The sequence below is a fragment of the Chrysemys picta genome, chromosome 13 (assembly GCF_011386835.1).
Source record: "Chrysemys picta bellii isolate R12L10 chromosome 13, ASM1138683v2, whole genome shotgun sequence".
In the NCBI taxonomy this organism is placed as follows: domain Eukaryota; kingdom Metazoa; phylum Chordata; order Testudines; family Emydidae; genus Chrysemys; species Chrysemys picta.
This window is the reverse complement of record NC_088803.1, coordinates 15,447,269-15,464,385: the sequence shown is the minus strand read 5'-3', so window position 1 is coordinate 15,464,385 and position 17,117 is coordinate 15,447,269. Positions and strand designations below refer to the sequence as shown.

Here is a 17,117-nt window from a genome sequence, read left to right as displayed (position 1 = left end):
TGCTGCTAAGTAAAGAGTAATAGAGTTTTAGAATCCTGTGCAAAATTTGCCTGTGTCTATTGGCTTTGACAGTCATGTGCCCCTGGAGAGTTAAACTGTAAACCTAGAGCATCCAAGTGGCTGGAGTTCTGGGAGGAGGTTTGTTTAAGGGTTTGTCTTCATTACCCACCTGGATCAGCGGGTAGAAATCGATCTCTCGGGGATCGAATTATCGCGTCTCGTCGGGACGTGACAATCAATCCCCGAATCGACACGCATACTCCAACAGCCCAGGTAGGTGTAAGCACAGTCGACGGGGGAGCCGCAGCAGTCGATTTGCCGCCATCCTCACAGCGGGGTAAGTTGAATTCGATGTATCCAATCCCTCTATGCTATTCGTGTAGCTGAATTTGCGTATCTTAAATCGATTTCCCCCCCCCCCCCAGTGTAGACCTAGCCTAAGCTACTGGGGAGTTGGGCTTGGGGGATCCACACTAGTCTCAGGGCCTTGACAGTTAGACTGCAGGGCATCAGTTCTGAGAAGAGGTGCTAGACAGGGGATCTGCACCCCTAGATTTTTGCCTAGTGACCCAGCCAGGGAGAATGCCTGGACTCTGTCTGACTCGAGAGGCTTAAAGAGCACAGTGAGACAGTATCAGAATTGCCAGGTAGCCGGCTGATGTAGGAGCAGATGCAGGCAGGAGCAGGGGGTGACTAGAATGGAAACAGTCATGGGCAGGAGCAAGGGCTGGCTGGAGCAGGAGCAGAAGCAGCAGCAGGCTGGAGCAGGAGCATGGGTGGTTTATCAGAATGACTAGAAAATGGGAGTGATCCCAGCCAGGTATTGACATTGTCAGACCTAAGATAGCTTCCATGAGATGCCTATATGCCTGCCTTGGGATCATCTGGGAGGCGCCTCGCCTGTGGATTCGCTGAACCCTGGTTGAATAGCTTGGGGCCTAACACAAGCCTCTTATGACTCATCAGTATTTGGTCCTGCCATGCGGGCAGGGGAATGGACTCGATGACCTCTCGAGGTCCCTTCCAGTCCTAGAATCTATGAATCTATGAATCACACTCTCTGGCTTAGGGATGACTCATTGGGCTTAGGCAGGTTCAGGCTCAGAGGTCACTGAGGGATGACTCATCACAGTTGGTCCCCTACCACCAAAGCTTGGGTACTGTCCACCATCGGGCATGTGGGAACTCTACCAGGGCTGTGATTGTGTACCAACTAAACCTGGTCAGAAAATGGTGTGGCTTTTTCCCCTCCTGGGAATTTTTTGATTTTTCACAGAAACCTCAAAATCTGAAATATTTTGGCCAAAAAGCCAATGCATTATGATTCTCCAGTACCACCCAGTTGTCTCAATGGGGTTGTAGTTCAGATGCCTTGTGAACCATTCTACTCTACAGGTCAGACTCCCACATTTTGGTCTACATATCTGGCGATATGCCAAGGTCTCCCCCTTATCATCATTATCATCATCATTTTCCTCAAAAAGAAAATTCCATTGAGAAATAGTTTCAATTAAAATTTCCCACCAGCCCTATGACCAACCCCTGTGATTCCAGGAGAATATGGGGAAAAAATGGTCACTGTTCCAATTCTGCTTGGCCGGAAAAAGAAGCCAAGAGCAGTCCTTACTACAGCTGAGTGTGAAACAGTTTTCTTGTGTGGTGAGAATTTGAGAGATTTAAAACAAACAAATAAAACCCATGCTGAATCAGGATGAAAGGTCAAAGTTTTCTCACACACACACAAGTTTTACACAAAAATTGAATCTGGTTGATCAAAATATTAAATCATGATAATTTCAAAAACATTCATTTCAATTTTGATCTTTGGTATTTTTTACTGTACATTTCCAAACAAAAAAGTCATTTTGAATGAAAAAATGAGTTTTTGTTTCATTTCATAAATATCCAAATGTCCCATTTTGACAATTTCAGAACTTGTTTCTCAAATACATTGAAAAAGGAAATTCATCAAAGTTACCCCCTTCCCCGCAAATGATTCTGGTTTCAGTGAACCAGCATTTTTTGATGTCAAAATATCAATAAATTGCTGACCATCTCTAGTCCTTATGTCCACAAGTACCCCCAGCCCTGACTACGTACCTACATTAAAGAAGGGACAACCTAGTACTCAGAAGTGATCTAAGGCAGAATTAACATTGGGAAAATTTTATTGGTCTGTAACTGTATCCCACATCAATGGACCAGATTCTGGTCTCATTTAAGGTTGAGTTAATCTGGAGTTACTCTAGATTAACACCAGTATGAATAGGCTTGGCAGAATTTGATTTGTATTTTTTAAATAATTTTGATGAAAAATGTCAGTTTATTTTAAGCACTTTTTTCAATTCTTATTGATTTACATGTTCACAGTTGTGGGAAACTGGGGGGTGTCAGACAATAGGGGTCAGAAAATAATTACTTAATGACTTTATAGCTTTGCAACCATTAAAACACAAATTGTCAACATCCCATGTCAAACTATACAAAGAAAATATCCTTAATCCAACTCTAATACATTCTCAGGTGACATTTTTCTTTTCCTATCTGTACATTTCATCTATTATAGATGGAAATATTTTTGTCAATTTGCATATATACAGTGCAATTAATGTTTATGGCATTTACCGATAAAATATATAATGTTTCCAAGCCTAAATACACCTGAGACCAGAATCCAGTTACATAACCAGAATGTGTTTGGCTGTTTCGTACTAGAATTGACCTATTATGTACTGGAAATGAAGTGAAAATGGTTAGCATTAGGTTCAGTATCCATCTATTCCAGTTTTGCTTTCATAGATTGGAAGGACAGAAGAGAACAATTGTAATCATGTAGTCAGACATACTGTAAAACAAAGGTCATAGAACTTCCTTGAAAGAACTCCTGTTTTATCTAGAGCAGGTCTCTTAGAAAAACAATCCAGTCTTGTTTAAAAATTGACAGTGATGGTGAATCCTCCACAGACCCGCGTAAATTGATCCAATAATTAATTACCCACAGTGTTAGAAATTTACATCTTATTTCCAGTCTCAATTTGTTTAGCCTCAACTTCTAGCCATTGGACTTTGATATGCCTTTGCCTGCCAAACAGAAGAACCCTCTATTATGAAATATTTATTCCCAATGTAGGTACTTACAGACAGTGATCAAATCATAAGAACGACCATACTGGGTCACACCAAAGGTCCACGTAGCCCAGTATCCTATCTTCTGACTGTGGCCAATGCCAAGTGCCCCAGAGGGAATGAATAGAACAGGTAATCATCAAGTGATTCATCCCCTGTCACCCATTCCCAGCTTCTGGCAAACAGAGGCTAGGGACACCATCCCTGTTCAATCACACTTTAACCTTCTCTTCCGTAAGCTAAATAGATTGAACTCCTTGAATCTATCAGCATAAGGCATGTTTTCTAATCCTTCAGTCATTCTCCTGGCTGTTCTCCATATCCTCTCCAATTTAACAACATCCTTCTTGAATTGTGGACACAAGAATGGACACAGTACTGCAGCAACAGTTGGATCAGTTCCAAATATAGAGGTAAACGTACCTCTTTATGAAAGGTTTCATGATATATGCATCCGAAGAAGTGGGCTGTAGTCCACGAAAGCTTATGCTCTAATAAATTTGTTAGTCTCTAAGGTGCCACAAGTCCTCCTGTACCTCTTTATGGCATCTCAGGATTTCCCTGTTTTTGCTTCCAAGGATTGAATCTGCTGCTTCTGGCTAATGTGTTGCCATAGCATCATAGCTGATAGCTCAAATTCAGCTGTTTATCCATCATGGCCCTCAAGTGTTTTTCAGAGTCATGGCTTCCCAAAATATAGCCCCCCATCCTGTAGGTATGGATTACATTGTTTATTCTTAGATGTGTAACTTTATACATAACTGTATTAAAACACCTCTTGTTTGCTAGTGCACAGCTTGCCAAGTGATCTAGATCACTCTGTATGAATCACCTGTCCTCTGCATTATTTGTCACTCCCCCAAATTGTTGACACATCTGCAAACTTTATCAATGATTAGTTTAGGTTTCCCTCCAGATCACTGATAAAAATGTTGAATAGCATAGGGCCAAGAACTGATCCAAAGCCCCATATATAACTGGACACATATAATTTGATTTACATCTATATTAGTATTTACAGCCCTGGGCTGACTTTTCCACATTGCACTCTCTATAGTCTTCTCCACACCACACATGATTTCTGTCCCCAAGAACCAATACCTGCAGGACCCCAAATAAGCATCAGCCCTAGCCTTAACACCAAATAAGATAGTAAATGCTGCAGTCTGGAAGCTGAATGAGAGATGAAGATGCTCCAAATTCAGGAAGTAGCTGTCTTTTGTGTGTGTGGCCTGAACTGGTAGGTGTCCTCTGAGAATGCCCGATGGATTGGGCTCCATAGCAAGGTCCCAAGCAGCACAGCAGATTCAGGACATAGCCAGTGTCGTGCATGCCCAATAAATTAGGCATCTTGGGGACGTTACCAGTGGAAAGACTACCACCTGTAGAATTAGATGGCAGCTGAGCAGGAGTTTTCAAGGCCTCAGTGGTGCCTAAATGTCGACTTTGGCACCAAAAGTGACAGTTAAGCACCTACGTCCCTTTATGGATCTAGCCTTGGGTGTCTAACTCTCTTAGCCTCCTTTGCAAATCCCAGCTGCAGGCTTCAGGAGAATGAGAGGCATGATGTGGGGGTAAATGATGGAAAGTGGGGTAGGGGTTTCCACCTGACTTTTGTGTTCCTGCATTGGATATATCTGAAGCAAAGAGGTCCAGGTTCCAAAGAGGATGGATCTAGACTGTTCTCAGTGGTACCAGATGACAGAACAAGGAGTAAAGGTCTCAAGTTGCAGTGGGGGAGGTTTAGGTTGGATATTAGGAAAAACTTTTTCACTAGGACGGTGGTGAAGCCCTGGAATGGGTTACCTAGGGAGGTGGAATCTCCTTCCTTAGAGGTTTTTAAGGTCAGGCTTGACAAAGCCCTGGCTGGGATGATTTAGTTGGGAATTGGTCCTGCTTTGAGCAGGGGGTTGGACTAGATTACCTCCTGAGGTCCCTTCCAACCCTGATATTCTATGATTCAAAGACTGATGTCTCTCTTTGTTTGATTGCATTCTGAGTTTATAACAGATTTATACAGTTCATCAAAACTGCTCCAAGTGCAAGCTATTTCATTACACAAGAATATATAGAAAGGATACCAGCTGTGGCAGATAAGGGGATGCAGCACAGCTGAGGCAGTCTGAGGCCATGTCTACACTATGGGGACTATGGTGGCCTAGCTCTGGTACCATACCAATGTTGGCATAACCCCAGAGTGTGGACACAGCTTACAATGGTGAGAGGCGTTTTTCCACTGGTGTAGGAACATCACCTCCCTGAGCAGTTGTAGCTAGGTCAAGAGAGTCTTCTGAACTTGTCCTAGCTGCATCTACAGCAGGGGCTAGGTGGGGATTGGTACATTGCTCGGGGGGTAGGGGATTTGTCACTCCCTTAATTGACATAGCTATGTTCACCTAAATTTTAACTGTAGTCCAGGCCTGAGTGTTGAGTTACAATAAGGATACATACTGTTATGCTGGAAACTGCTAATGGCTGCCATTAAGTGGGTGTTTCATCCACCACAGACCTGGTAGAAGCCAATGGCTGTGTTAATCACCCAATGGCTCAAGGCCCCGGGCTGCATGGGGAGGTCTGAGCAGAGCTGAGCCATGGGGTCTAAGGAATTCCCTGATTGCAGATGAGTTTGGTTTGATTTTTGCAAGCTGAGCATGTGTTAGGGGGAGAGAGGCAGCTGTGATCCTCACTTTGGGAGAAGCAGAGAGATGGAGCAGCTTGGGCACAAAGTTTGCTGGAGGGGCAGACCTGGGTATTTCTGAACCAGGTACTTGCCCTCTGCTGTTTGTCTCCACAGGATGCTGGGCATGCTTTGTAGATAAACAGGACAGTGCCAAAGAAATATTTGAATTGAAGCTTCAATTCCTCCCCCTAATAGAAACAAGAGAGCAAGGCCATGAATTTTGGTTAACATCTTGAGCCAAAGGGGTAACAACATAGGATGATCCAAAGCCCACTAGAGACTTCCATTCACTTTAATAATATTGGGTCAGGCCCATTATTTAGCTCTCAATCTAATACAGACAATGTGTTTTTTTTGGTTTCTCTTCATTCACATGCTCTGTCCATCCCCATTTCTACAGCCTTTTGCAACACTTGCTCATGGGTAATTCCTTATGATGCAAGTAGTCTCATTTCAATGGGACTATACATGGAATAAAGCTCTGATCCTGCCAGCTGATCCTGCATTGACAGGGAGCAGTTTGTAGGACTGGGCACAAGGACTTGGAAAGGAACCTTCAAGGAGTTAGTGCAACAGTGCCTAACTGCCTTAGGCTCATTTAAAACTCCTGGCCTAAAATGTTGTTCAAACTAAGTAAGAGTTACAGACATGAGCTAGCTCAGGTGTATTCTTGCCAGCAAGTTAATCTATTAATGCAATCCATACTTTATAAGGTGGATAGAAAGCTGGCTAGATTGTTGTGCTCAACAAGTAGTGATTAACGGCTCGATGTCTAGTTGGCAGCTGGTATCAAGCAGAGTGCCCCAGGGGTCGGTCCTGAGGCCAGTTTTGTTCAATATCTTGATCAATGATCATAGAATCGTAGAATATTAGGTTTCAAAGAAACCTCAGGAGGTCATCTAGTCCAACCCCGTGCTCAAAGCGGGACCAATCCCCAACTAAATCATCCCAGCCAGGGCTTTGGCAAGCCTGACCTTAAAAACCTCTAAGGAAGGAGATTCCACCACCTCACTAGGTAACCCATTCCAGTCCTTCATCACCCTCCTAGTGAAAAAGTTTTTCCTAATATCCAACCTAAACCTCCCCCATTGTAACTTGAGACCATTACTCCTTGTTCTGTCATCTGCTACCACTGAGAACAGTCTAGATCCATCGTCTTTGGAACCCCCTTTCAGGTAGTTGAAAGCAGCTATCAAATCCCCCCCCCCCCATTCTTCTCTTCTGCAGACTAAACAATCCCAGTTCCCTCAGCCTCTCCTCATAAATCATGTGTTCCAGCCCCTTAATCATTTTTGTTGCCTTCTGCTGGACTCTTGTAGTGTGGGGCCCAAAACTGGACACAGTACTCCAGATGAGGTTTCACCAATGCCGAACAGAGGGAAGGAATCACTTCCCTTGATCTGCTGGCAATGCCCCTACTTATACAGCCCAAAATGCCGTTAGCCTTCTTGGCAACAAGGGCACACTGGATCTGGTCTGGATGATGGGATTAATTGCACCCTCAGCAAGGTTGCAGATGACACTAAGCTGTGGGGAGAGGTAGATATGGTGGAGGTTCGGGATAGGGTCCAGAGTGACCTAGACAAATTGGAGGATTGGGCCAAAAGAAATCTGATGAGGTTCAACAAGGACAAGTGAAGAGTCCTGCACTTAGGAAAGAAGAATCCCATGCACTGCTATAGGCTGGGGACCGACTGGCTAAGCAGCAGTTCTACAGAAAAGGACCTGGGGATTACAGTGGATAAGAAGCTGGATATGAGTCAGCATTGTGCACTCCTTGCCAAGAAGGTGTCAGAGCTGGGAAAGGGGACACTGAGTAAGGAAACTGGAATCATGCTTGCTGGAAGTTCACCCCAATAAACATTGAATTGTTTGCACCATCGGACTTCAGGTATTGTTGCTCTCTGTTCATGGGAGAAGGACCAGGGAAGTGAGGGGGTGAAGGTGTAAGACCTCTAACAGGGGGTTCTAAAGAGGATGGAGTTAAGCTGTTTTCAGTGGTGGCAGATGACAGAACAAGAAGCAATGGTTTCAAGTTGCAGTGGGGGAGGTCTAGGTTGGATTTTAGGAAGCACTATTTCACTAGGAGGGTGGTGAAGCACTGGAATGGGTTACCTAGGGAGGTGGTAGAATCTCCATCCTTAGAGATTTTTAAGGTCTGGCTTGACAAAGCCTTGGCTGGGATGATTTAGTTGGTGTTGGTCCTGGTTTGAGCAGGGGATTGGACTAGATGACCTCCTAAGGTCTCTTCCAACCCTAATATTCTATGATTCTAAATACAGATATTGGCTGCAGTGACAAGAATTCTGAACAGGTGACAAACTTTGTGTCGTGTCATCATCAATTTGGGATATTTTCCATAGACTGGAACCATTGATGGAGAACACAAGAAACACAGACCACAGGGTTCTATGGTTATATCACAAACGGAATAGGTTTCTGGCAGTGTCAAAAGGCATCAGAATATAGTTTCCAGAAATACATGTGAAAGAAAGGGGGAAACATTATAGTATGACTTAATATTAGACTGTCTTTTGACAGGGACAGTTAGTCACTTTTTTCCTGGTTGGTTTTCCTGCAGATAAAGTAGATTTACACATAGTGGATGAACAGTCAGAACCAGAGACCATTGTAAATCCCCATTTAGAAGTGACATTTTTCAGATTGGGTGTCTTCAGTTTTTTGGAAAATTCCTTAAATAAAGGTTTTGAAATTTTCCACATGAGGGTGTATGGGTGGAATCATCCAACATTTCTGCTAAACAGATCCCTGCTGTGCTTAATTTGTGCTAAGGCTTTCCAGGGCTGAGCCCCTGCATCTCTAGGCTTGCCAGTTCATAGCCATGACACCTCTGGGCTTGCTGCATCAGTTATGAATGTAAAAAAATTGTTTGATCCCCGACACCTCTTTCATTACAAATTAAGCATTGGATCCCCACTTTTGTTTCATTTGAGAAATAGAGACACTTCTCCATTATTGGAACAATTAATGGGGAATCTAATAAATACATATTGGAAAGTTTTTGTGGTATATCACAAATAATTAGGCATGGAAGGACTTGATTTTTATCTGTAAATACCCACAAACATTGATTTCACCATACACACACAAACAGACAAATATTTCCATTGCTAAAAATTGAAATTTACTGATAGGAAAGAGAAAATGCTTCCTGACAACTTTGAGTTTTATTTAAGGATATTTACTTTGTATATTTTCACATGTGATCTTGACCATTCCTGTTTTAACAGTTATACAGCTTAAATGTTTTAAATCTCAATATATAATGTAATTTTAAAAAATTGTCTGACCCCCCCCCATACAACTGTGATAATATAAATAGATAAAAAATAAAAAAGGCTTAAAATACATATTTTTGTGCCATGTGTACATTTAAATAATTTAAATTAGGGGGGAAGTCTTAAAATCATGGATATCATCCAACAAAATTATTTTTAAAAATTGATTTTTGCCAACCCTAAACATAAGCTAATAAGAGTTCAGACAATATTTGAATAATTATTTAAAACAAAACACAAGAGGAAAAAAGAAAAAGGATGTCATTATTTCATAATACGCATTGAAAGCAATGTGAACTCTTCCCTCCATTTCGGTCAGCATTGAATTTATTTGTCAAATCTTGTTTGGATACCCTGAAACTCAATGCAGGCTTAACATCAATAAATCTATAAAGATAGAAAATGGGATTTTCACGGCAGTTTAGGAAATTTAGTTACCCTAGCACCCACTGACTTTCAATGGGAGTTTGATGTATAATTGTCAAATCCCACCTACAAAAATCTCACTCATTCACACCGTAGCTACCCAGTCTTCCTTCTTCTCATTGCAATAGGATAACCACTGTTGCCAGTGTCAGAGAAACAGAAATAACATTGGGAATAAAAATTAATGAAGTTGTGACAATTTACACCAGCTGAGAATCTGGCCCTATTGACATGAATACATTTAAATCAATGCAACTTAATGGAATATAGAACTCTAAAAAATCCTCACTATCTTCTTGCTATAATGCAGGATGCCTTGGCTGACAGGAACCTGGGACACCTAGATGGTTCATTTGTGACCAGTGAATAGACTTATTGCCATTTCAATCACCCTGTCTGAACACCTTACCTTTCCGGAGAGCTCGTCTCAGGGCCTCCTTGACATCTTTGTTTCTCAGGCTGTAGATGAGGGGATTGATCAGGGGTGTCAAGACAGTGTAAAGGATAGAAAAAATTTTGTTCAGGGCTCTCAGTGAACCAGTGTTGGGTAATATATAAACAATCATTAGGGTGCCATAGAAAACTGTAACCACAATAAGGTGGGAGGAGCAGGTGGAAAATGCCTTTTGCCTCCCAGTGGCGGAAGGGATTCTCAGGATGGTGGAGATTATATAAACATAAGATGTCAGGGTCAAAATAAAAGGGGAAACAATGTCTATGGAGGAGAATATGAGGGTCGCCAGGGTAACCATATTGGTGTCACTGCAGGAGAGTTTAATCATGGGGGTGAAATCACAAAAGAAATGATCAATTTCATTGGGGCCACAGAAGACTAATTGTGACACCAAACATATTAATATGGTAAGAACAATGAATGAACTTAGCCATGATCCAGCTGCTAGCTGCATACAAAACCTACCATTCATAAGGGCTGCATAGTGCAAAGGTTTACATATCGCTAAGTATCGATCATAAGACATCAAAGCTAGCAGATAACACTCAACAGTCACTAAAACACCAAACCAATAAAATTGCACAATGCAGCCTGTCACAGAAATGGTCTTGTCTCCAGTCAGGAAATTGGCCAGCATCCTGGGCAGTATGGTGGAGGTGTAGCAGATTTCCACACAGGACAAATTCCCCAGAAAGAAGTACATGGGGGTGTGAAGGTGCTGATCAGCCACAACTAGCGCAACAATGAGCATATTTGCGGTCATGGTGACTATGTAGATCACTAGAAACAGCAAGAAGAAAAGAATTTGCAGTGCAGGGAGATTCCCGAATCCCAGCAGGATGAATTCTGTGATAGATGTTTCATTTTCCCCTTCTGCTTTCTCCATTCTCCATGTGATGCAACTAGTGATTGAGAAAAAGTAATGATCAGTTAAGGAATTTGCTGCACAATTAAACTCAGTGCACTTCCCTCCATTTGATACCATACACATTCAAAGTGAAGGTTTATAGTCTCTCTCAAATGAGCATCTGCTTCGTACGCAGATGTTTCTTTCATAGGGTACTGGGATGCAGAAACCCAACAGCCCACCCAAAGAGCAGGGCCACAGTTAATATATTTTTTCTATACCTGCCCCCACATTTATTCATGCATTCATTCATAGATTTAAAGGCCACAAGATGATTACATCATCTCATCTGCTACAACACATGCAAAAGAATTTCCAGAATTATCCCTGCATTGAGCTTAATAAATTGTGTCTGGCTAAAACATGTTTTCAGAAATACACCCAAGGCCAGATTTTCAACATCTTTAGGTGAGTAGTGGGATTTTCAAAACACCCAGGCAACAAACGTGCATTTACTTAAATGGGTCTTAGGCAACTAAATGCTTTTAAAATCCCATGAAGTGACTAAATACCTTTAAAAATCCATCTTGCTCTTGGCTATACAAGAACGCTGTGATAGAGCACCGAATAGAAACCAAGTCTCCCAAATGACAGGCTAGTGCCATAATCATAGGACTATCCTTCCACTTGAAATATAAGATGGAGCATTAAATGGTCAGAGAAAGTTTGCCCCACTGGTGCCACTGCTTCCTTATCTGTAAGAATTTCCAGTCTCCATTCAGTGCACTTCCAACATACAGATCTGTCCTGCATGGTGCTCAGAACCTTCCAAGAAATGCTAAGGGTCCCTCAACTTCCTCTGAAATTGAGAAAGAAGATACTCAGTGGGAGACCTGTAGCATCTCACAGGATTGAGTTGGAAAGCTGCATAGAAAACTGTGCCCAGGAAAGTCTGGGTAGGTGGATGATAACCCGCTGGAAAACTGTAGGGAAATGTCCCTGAGAAAGTAATGAGATGTCCAGGAGAGAGAGATGGACAGAGAGCAGGAGAGTGAGGGACATACAGATAGAGGGAAACAGAAGGTGATTGATGGATAGACAAAGGGGTGTTTATGGGAATAGACAGATTTAAGGAGATAGGTAGAAAGATGTGTAAGGCGCTCACCAGAGATATAAATAGATGTATAAGGGGAAAGATAGAGACAGATGTGTAAGGATAGGGTGACCAGATGTCCCGATTTTATAGGGACGGTCCTGATTTTGGGGTCTTTCTTATATAGGTTCCTATTTTCCCCCCACCCCATCCTGATTTTTCACACTTGCTGTCTGGTCACTCCATGCAAGGGGAAAGATGGAGGAGCAGATTGAGTAAGAGGAATAGATGGAGTTTTATGGAATAGATACATGTATTTTTAAGGGGCTCAATAGAGGGATGGACATAAAAGGAAGTATAAGGGGCTTAACAGAGAGATAGGCATGTGCAGGGTGGGGGGAGGTAGATACATCTCCATTGTGTTTCATCAGTTTCCCTAGCAATAAATCATGGTGTGATTCTAAAATCCTTACTCAGGCAAAGCTCCCATTAAGTGAGGACACTGTCTAACAAGCATGTCTTTCCAAGTAGGGGAGTCTGAGTCAGAGTTTGAAGACTTGCCCCAACACTGGTCACACTCACCTTTAATCCTCAGCATGAAGCAGTGACCTCTCCATCGACAGTGACTGGGTCTGGTCTCGCAGTCAGTCTTGTCCTCTCAGTTTTCTGGGGAGACACCTACATGTTGCTGTTGGGATGGGCCTCTCTCCTGCTGCCCAGCGTGATTGTTTGCATGACACAAACCATTATTTGACTCCTGCTCTGGATTCTCGCAGCATTTATTGGAGAAAGCAGCCTCCCCTGCTCAACTCTGCTACTAAGATCTCCCTTGGGCCTGCTACCGGTGATCACTTATTATGTTCATAAGGCAATTAACATAAAGTTTTTTGTCAAAATAATACAACACCAAAGCTAATGGCATTGACATTGGGTGGAGATGTCCCCCAGGGATGAATTTATTAAAGGAGAACACAATATCCTAGCAAAGAGAATAGGTAAAGTAGAGGTAGGCACTAGTGAGAAACAGTGAAATGTAATAGAGTCCCATTTAAATATAACACATGAAGACAAGCAACTGCATATTGACAAAATGTGCAAGTGCTTCTTCATAAAGGCTAGAAGTCTAAATACTAAAAGGATGAACTAGAATACCTGGCATTAAATGAGGATATTGATATAATAGGCATCATGTTGTTGGTGGAAAGTTAGTGGAATGAGGATAATCAATGGGACACAGTAATAACAGGGTATAAAATATTTAGGAATGGCAGTGTAGGTTGCACTGGGATGGGGACTGGCATATCTTTTAAAAAACAGAGTCAAATAAGGTGAAAATTTTGAATGAATCAAACTGTACCATAGAATCTCTATGGATAGAAATTCTGTGCTTCAACAATAAGTAAAGTAGTGGGAATACACTACTGACCACCAGACCAGGATGGTGACAGCAGGGCCGGCACTTCCACTAGGTGATACTAGGCGGTCGCCTAGGGAGGCAGGATTTGGGGGGCGGCATTTTGCCACCCTCGGCAGAAATTCGCCAGCGGGGGGTCCTTCCCCTCTGGGTCTTCGGCAGAAATTCGGTGGCATGTCCTTCACTCGCTCCGGGACCCACCGCCAAAGTGCCCCGAAGACGTGGATCAGAAAGACCCCCACCACCGAATGCTCAGAAGAGGAGCACTGCCACCTAGGGCGGCAAAAACCCTGGCGCTGCTCCTGGGTGACAGTGACTGTGAAATGTAAAGAGAGGGTAGAGAGGCTACAAAATCAGAAGTACAAATGCCTGCATGGGGACTATTTAAAAATGCCACAATATAGGCTCAGCCTAAATATAAATCCCAAATCAGAAAAGTCAATGAAAGGATGAAAAAAAATCCCACCATGGCTAGAAGGCAGAGTAATGGAGGCCATTAGAGACAAAAAGGCATCCTATAAGATTTGGAAAGCCAATCCTAGTAAGACTAGCAGGAAGCTGTACAAATTCTAGCAGGCTGAATCTAAAAGTATTACAAGTCAGGCCATTACAGGATTTGAGAAGCAACTTGTTAAAGATGGAAAAACAAACAATATTTTTTTAAGTAGACCAGAAGCAGGAAGCCTGCCAAACAGGCAGTGGGACCACTACATGACCAAGGTATTAAAGGAGCCCTCAAGGAAGACGAGACCATTGGAGAGAAGCTCAATGAATTATTTACATCCATCTTCATTGCAGACGACGTGGGGGAGATACTCACATAAGAGCTATTCTTTTTGGGTAACAAATTTGAAGTAAGATTTCACACTGTGTCAATGGAAGAAGTTTGAGAACAAAATAATAAATTAAACAGTAATAAGTCACCAAGACCAGATTGTATTCACCCAAGAGTTCTGAAGGACCTCAGATATGAAACTGCAGATCTACTAACTGGGTAAATAACTTGTCACTGAAACCATCCTCTGTACAAGATGACTGGAAGGTAAGTAATGTAACACCATTTTTTATAAAAGGGATCCAACATTCTGGTGACATGGTCTGTCAATCTCATCTGTGATTTCATCAACAGAGTATGGATGCTTGGAATGCCTGCCCATATGAGACCCTCAGTATCTGAGGGTTCCAAAGAGGATGGAGCTCAGCTGTTTTTAGTGGTGGCAGATGACAGAACAAGGAACAATGGTCTCAAGTTGAAGTGGGGGAGGTCTAGGTTGGATATTAGGAAACTATTTCACTAGGAGGGTGGTCAAGCACTGGAATGGTGACCAGCCCTCTGTGGAGAAAGAAGTGGTTCGGGACTATTTAGAAAAGCTGGAGGAGCACAAGTCCAGATGCATTGCATCCGAGGATGCTAAAGGAGTTGATGGATGTGATTGCAGAGCAATTGGCCATTAGCTTTGAAAACTCATGGTGATCAGGGGAGGTCCCGGATGACTTGAAAAAGGCTAATGTAGTGCCCATCTTTAAAAAAGGGAAGGAGGATCTGGGGAACTACAGGCCAGTCAGCCTCACCTCAGTCCCTGGAAAAATCATGGATCAGGTCCTCAAGGAATCAATTCTGAAGCACTTAGAGGAGAGTAAACTGATCAGGAACAGTCAGCATGGATTCACCAAGGGCAAGTCAGGCCTGACTAACCTAATTGCCTTCTATGAGGAGATAACTGGCTCTGTGGATGAGGGGAAAGCAGTGGATGTGTTATTCCTTGACTTTAGCAAAGCTTTTCATACGGTCTCCCACAGTGTTCTTGCCAGCAAGTTACAGAAGTATGGGCTGGATGAATGGACTATAAGGTGGATAGAAAGCTGGCTAGATCATTGGGCTCAATGGGCAGTGATCAATGGCTCCATGTCTGGTTGGCAGCCTATATCAAGCGGAGTGCTCCAAGGGTCGGTCCTGGGGCCTGTTTTGTTCAATATCTACATTAATGATCTAGAGGATGGCGTGGACTGCACCCTCATCACGTTCGCAGATGATACTAAACTGGGAGGAGTGGTAGACACCCTGGAGGGTAGGGATAGGATACAGAGGGACCTAGACAAATTAGAGGATTGGGCCAAAAGAAATCTGATGAGGTTCAATAAGGACAAGTGCAGAGTCCTGCACTTAGGACGGAAGAATCCATGCACTGCTACAGACTAGGGACCGAATGGCTAGGCAGCAATTCTGCAGAAAAGGACCTAGGGGTTACAGTGGATGAGAAGCTGGATATGAGTCAACAGTGTGCCCTTGTTGCCAAGAACGTTAACATCATTTTGGGCTATATAAGTAGGGGCATAGCCAGCAGATTGAGGGACGTGATCATTCCCCTCTATTCGACATTAGTGAGGCCTCATCTGGAGTACTATATCCAGTTTTGGGCCCCACACTACAAGAAGGATGTGGAAAAATTGGAAAGAGTCCAGCAGAGGGCAACAAAAATGATTAGGGGGCTGGAGCACATGACTTATGAGGAGCGGCTGAGGGAACTGGGATTGTTTAGTCTGCAGAAGAGAAGAATGAGGGGGGATTTGATAGCTCCTTTCAACTACCTGAAAGGGATTTCCGAAGAGGATGGATTTAGACTGTTCTCAGTGGTAGCAGATGACAGAACAAGGAGTAATGGTCTCACGTTGCAGTGGGGGAGGTTTAGGTTGGATATTAGGAAAAAACTTTTTCACTAGGAGGGTGGTGAAGCACTGGAATGGGTTATCTAGGGAGGTGATGGAATCTCCATCCTGAGAGGTTTTTAAGGTTCGGCTTGACAAAGCCCCTGGCTGGGATGATTTAGTTGGGGTTGGTTCTGATTTGAGCAGGGGTTTGACTAGATGACCTCCTGAGGGGTCTTCCAAATCTAATCTTCTATGAATCTATGATCTGGAATCTTGACTTGCCAGCTTATCCTCATCAGTTTCCTCAAACAGCCTATGTGAAAGTTATTCAGCTTCACAGCATGGTGCCTATACACCGTCCAGGTTTCACATGCATACATCAAAGTTGGAAACACGATGGCTTTGTAGACCTTTAGTTTTGTTTGTTAACTAATGCCTCTGCATTTCCACATATTTGCACATAGTCTACCAAAGGCCACACTTGCTTTGGCAATTCTGGATTTGGTTTTATCATTGATGTGAACCACACATGACAGTGTACTGCCGAGGTAGGTGAACTTGTCCACTGCCTGGAGGGTTTGGCCATTCACTGTGACAGTAGATTCTATGTCAGGCTTTCCTGGTGCAGGCTGGTACATCACTTCTGCCTCATTGATGTTGACTGTGAGACCAAAATTGTCACAAGCTGAAGAGAAATATTCCATACTCCGCTGCGTGTCAGACTGAGATTTGGCATTCAGGGGACAGTCATCAACAAACTGAAGATCATGAACAGACACTTCTTGTACCTTTGTCTTTGCCTGTAGTCTCCTTAGGTTGAAGAGCTTGCCATCAGTCCAGTATTGGATGCCAATCCCAGTGTCAGTCACAAAAGGCATCTGTAAGCATGGCAGAAAACATCATACTGAAGGCAGTTGGGGAAAACAGAGCCCTGCTTGACTCCATTGGTGATTGGGAATGGTTCAGATAACTCACCATCATCCATAATGTGAACGAGCATGCCATCATGGAATTAGCAATCCATTGAGATGCATTTCTCCAGGCAACTGAATTTTGCCATGGTCTTCCAAAGGCCCTTCCAACTGAATGTATCAAAAGCTTTTGTCAGGTCAATGAAAGTCATATACAG

The 17,117-nt window shown here is 43.0% G+C and overlaps 1 protein-coding gene across 1 annotated transcript; it reads right to left on the bottom strand.

Annotated features, from left to right (window-relative positions):
• Window positions 1-9,914: 9,914 nt before the first annotated feature.
• LOC103307222 (olfactory receptor 11A1-like) lies at window positions 9,915-10,871 on the bottom strand. The gene has a single exon (XM_008177751.2). The coding sequence runs from the start codon at window positions 10,869-10,871 to the stop codon at window positions 9,915-9,917; it is 957 nt and encodes a 318-aa protein (XP_008175973.2).
• Window positions 10,872-17,117: the final 6,246 nt, after the last annotated feature.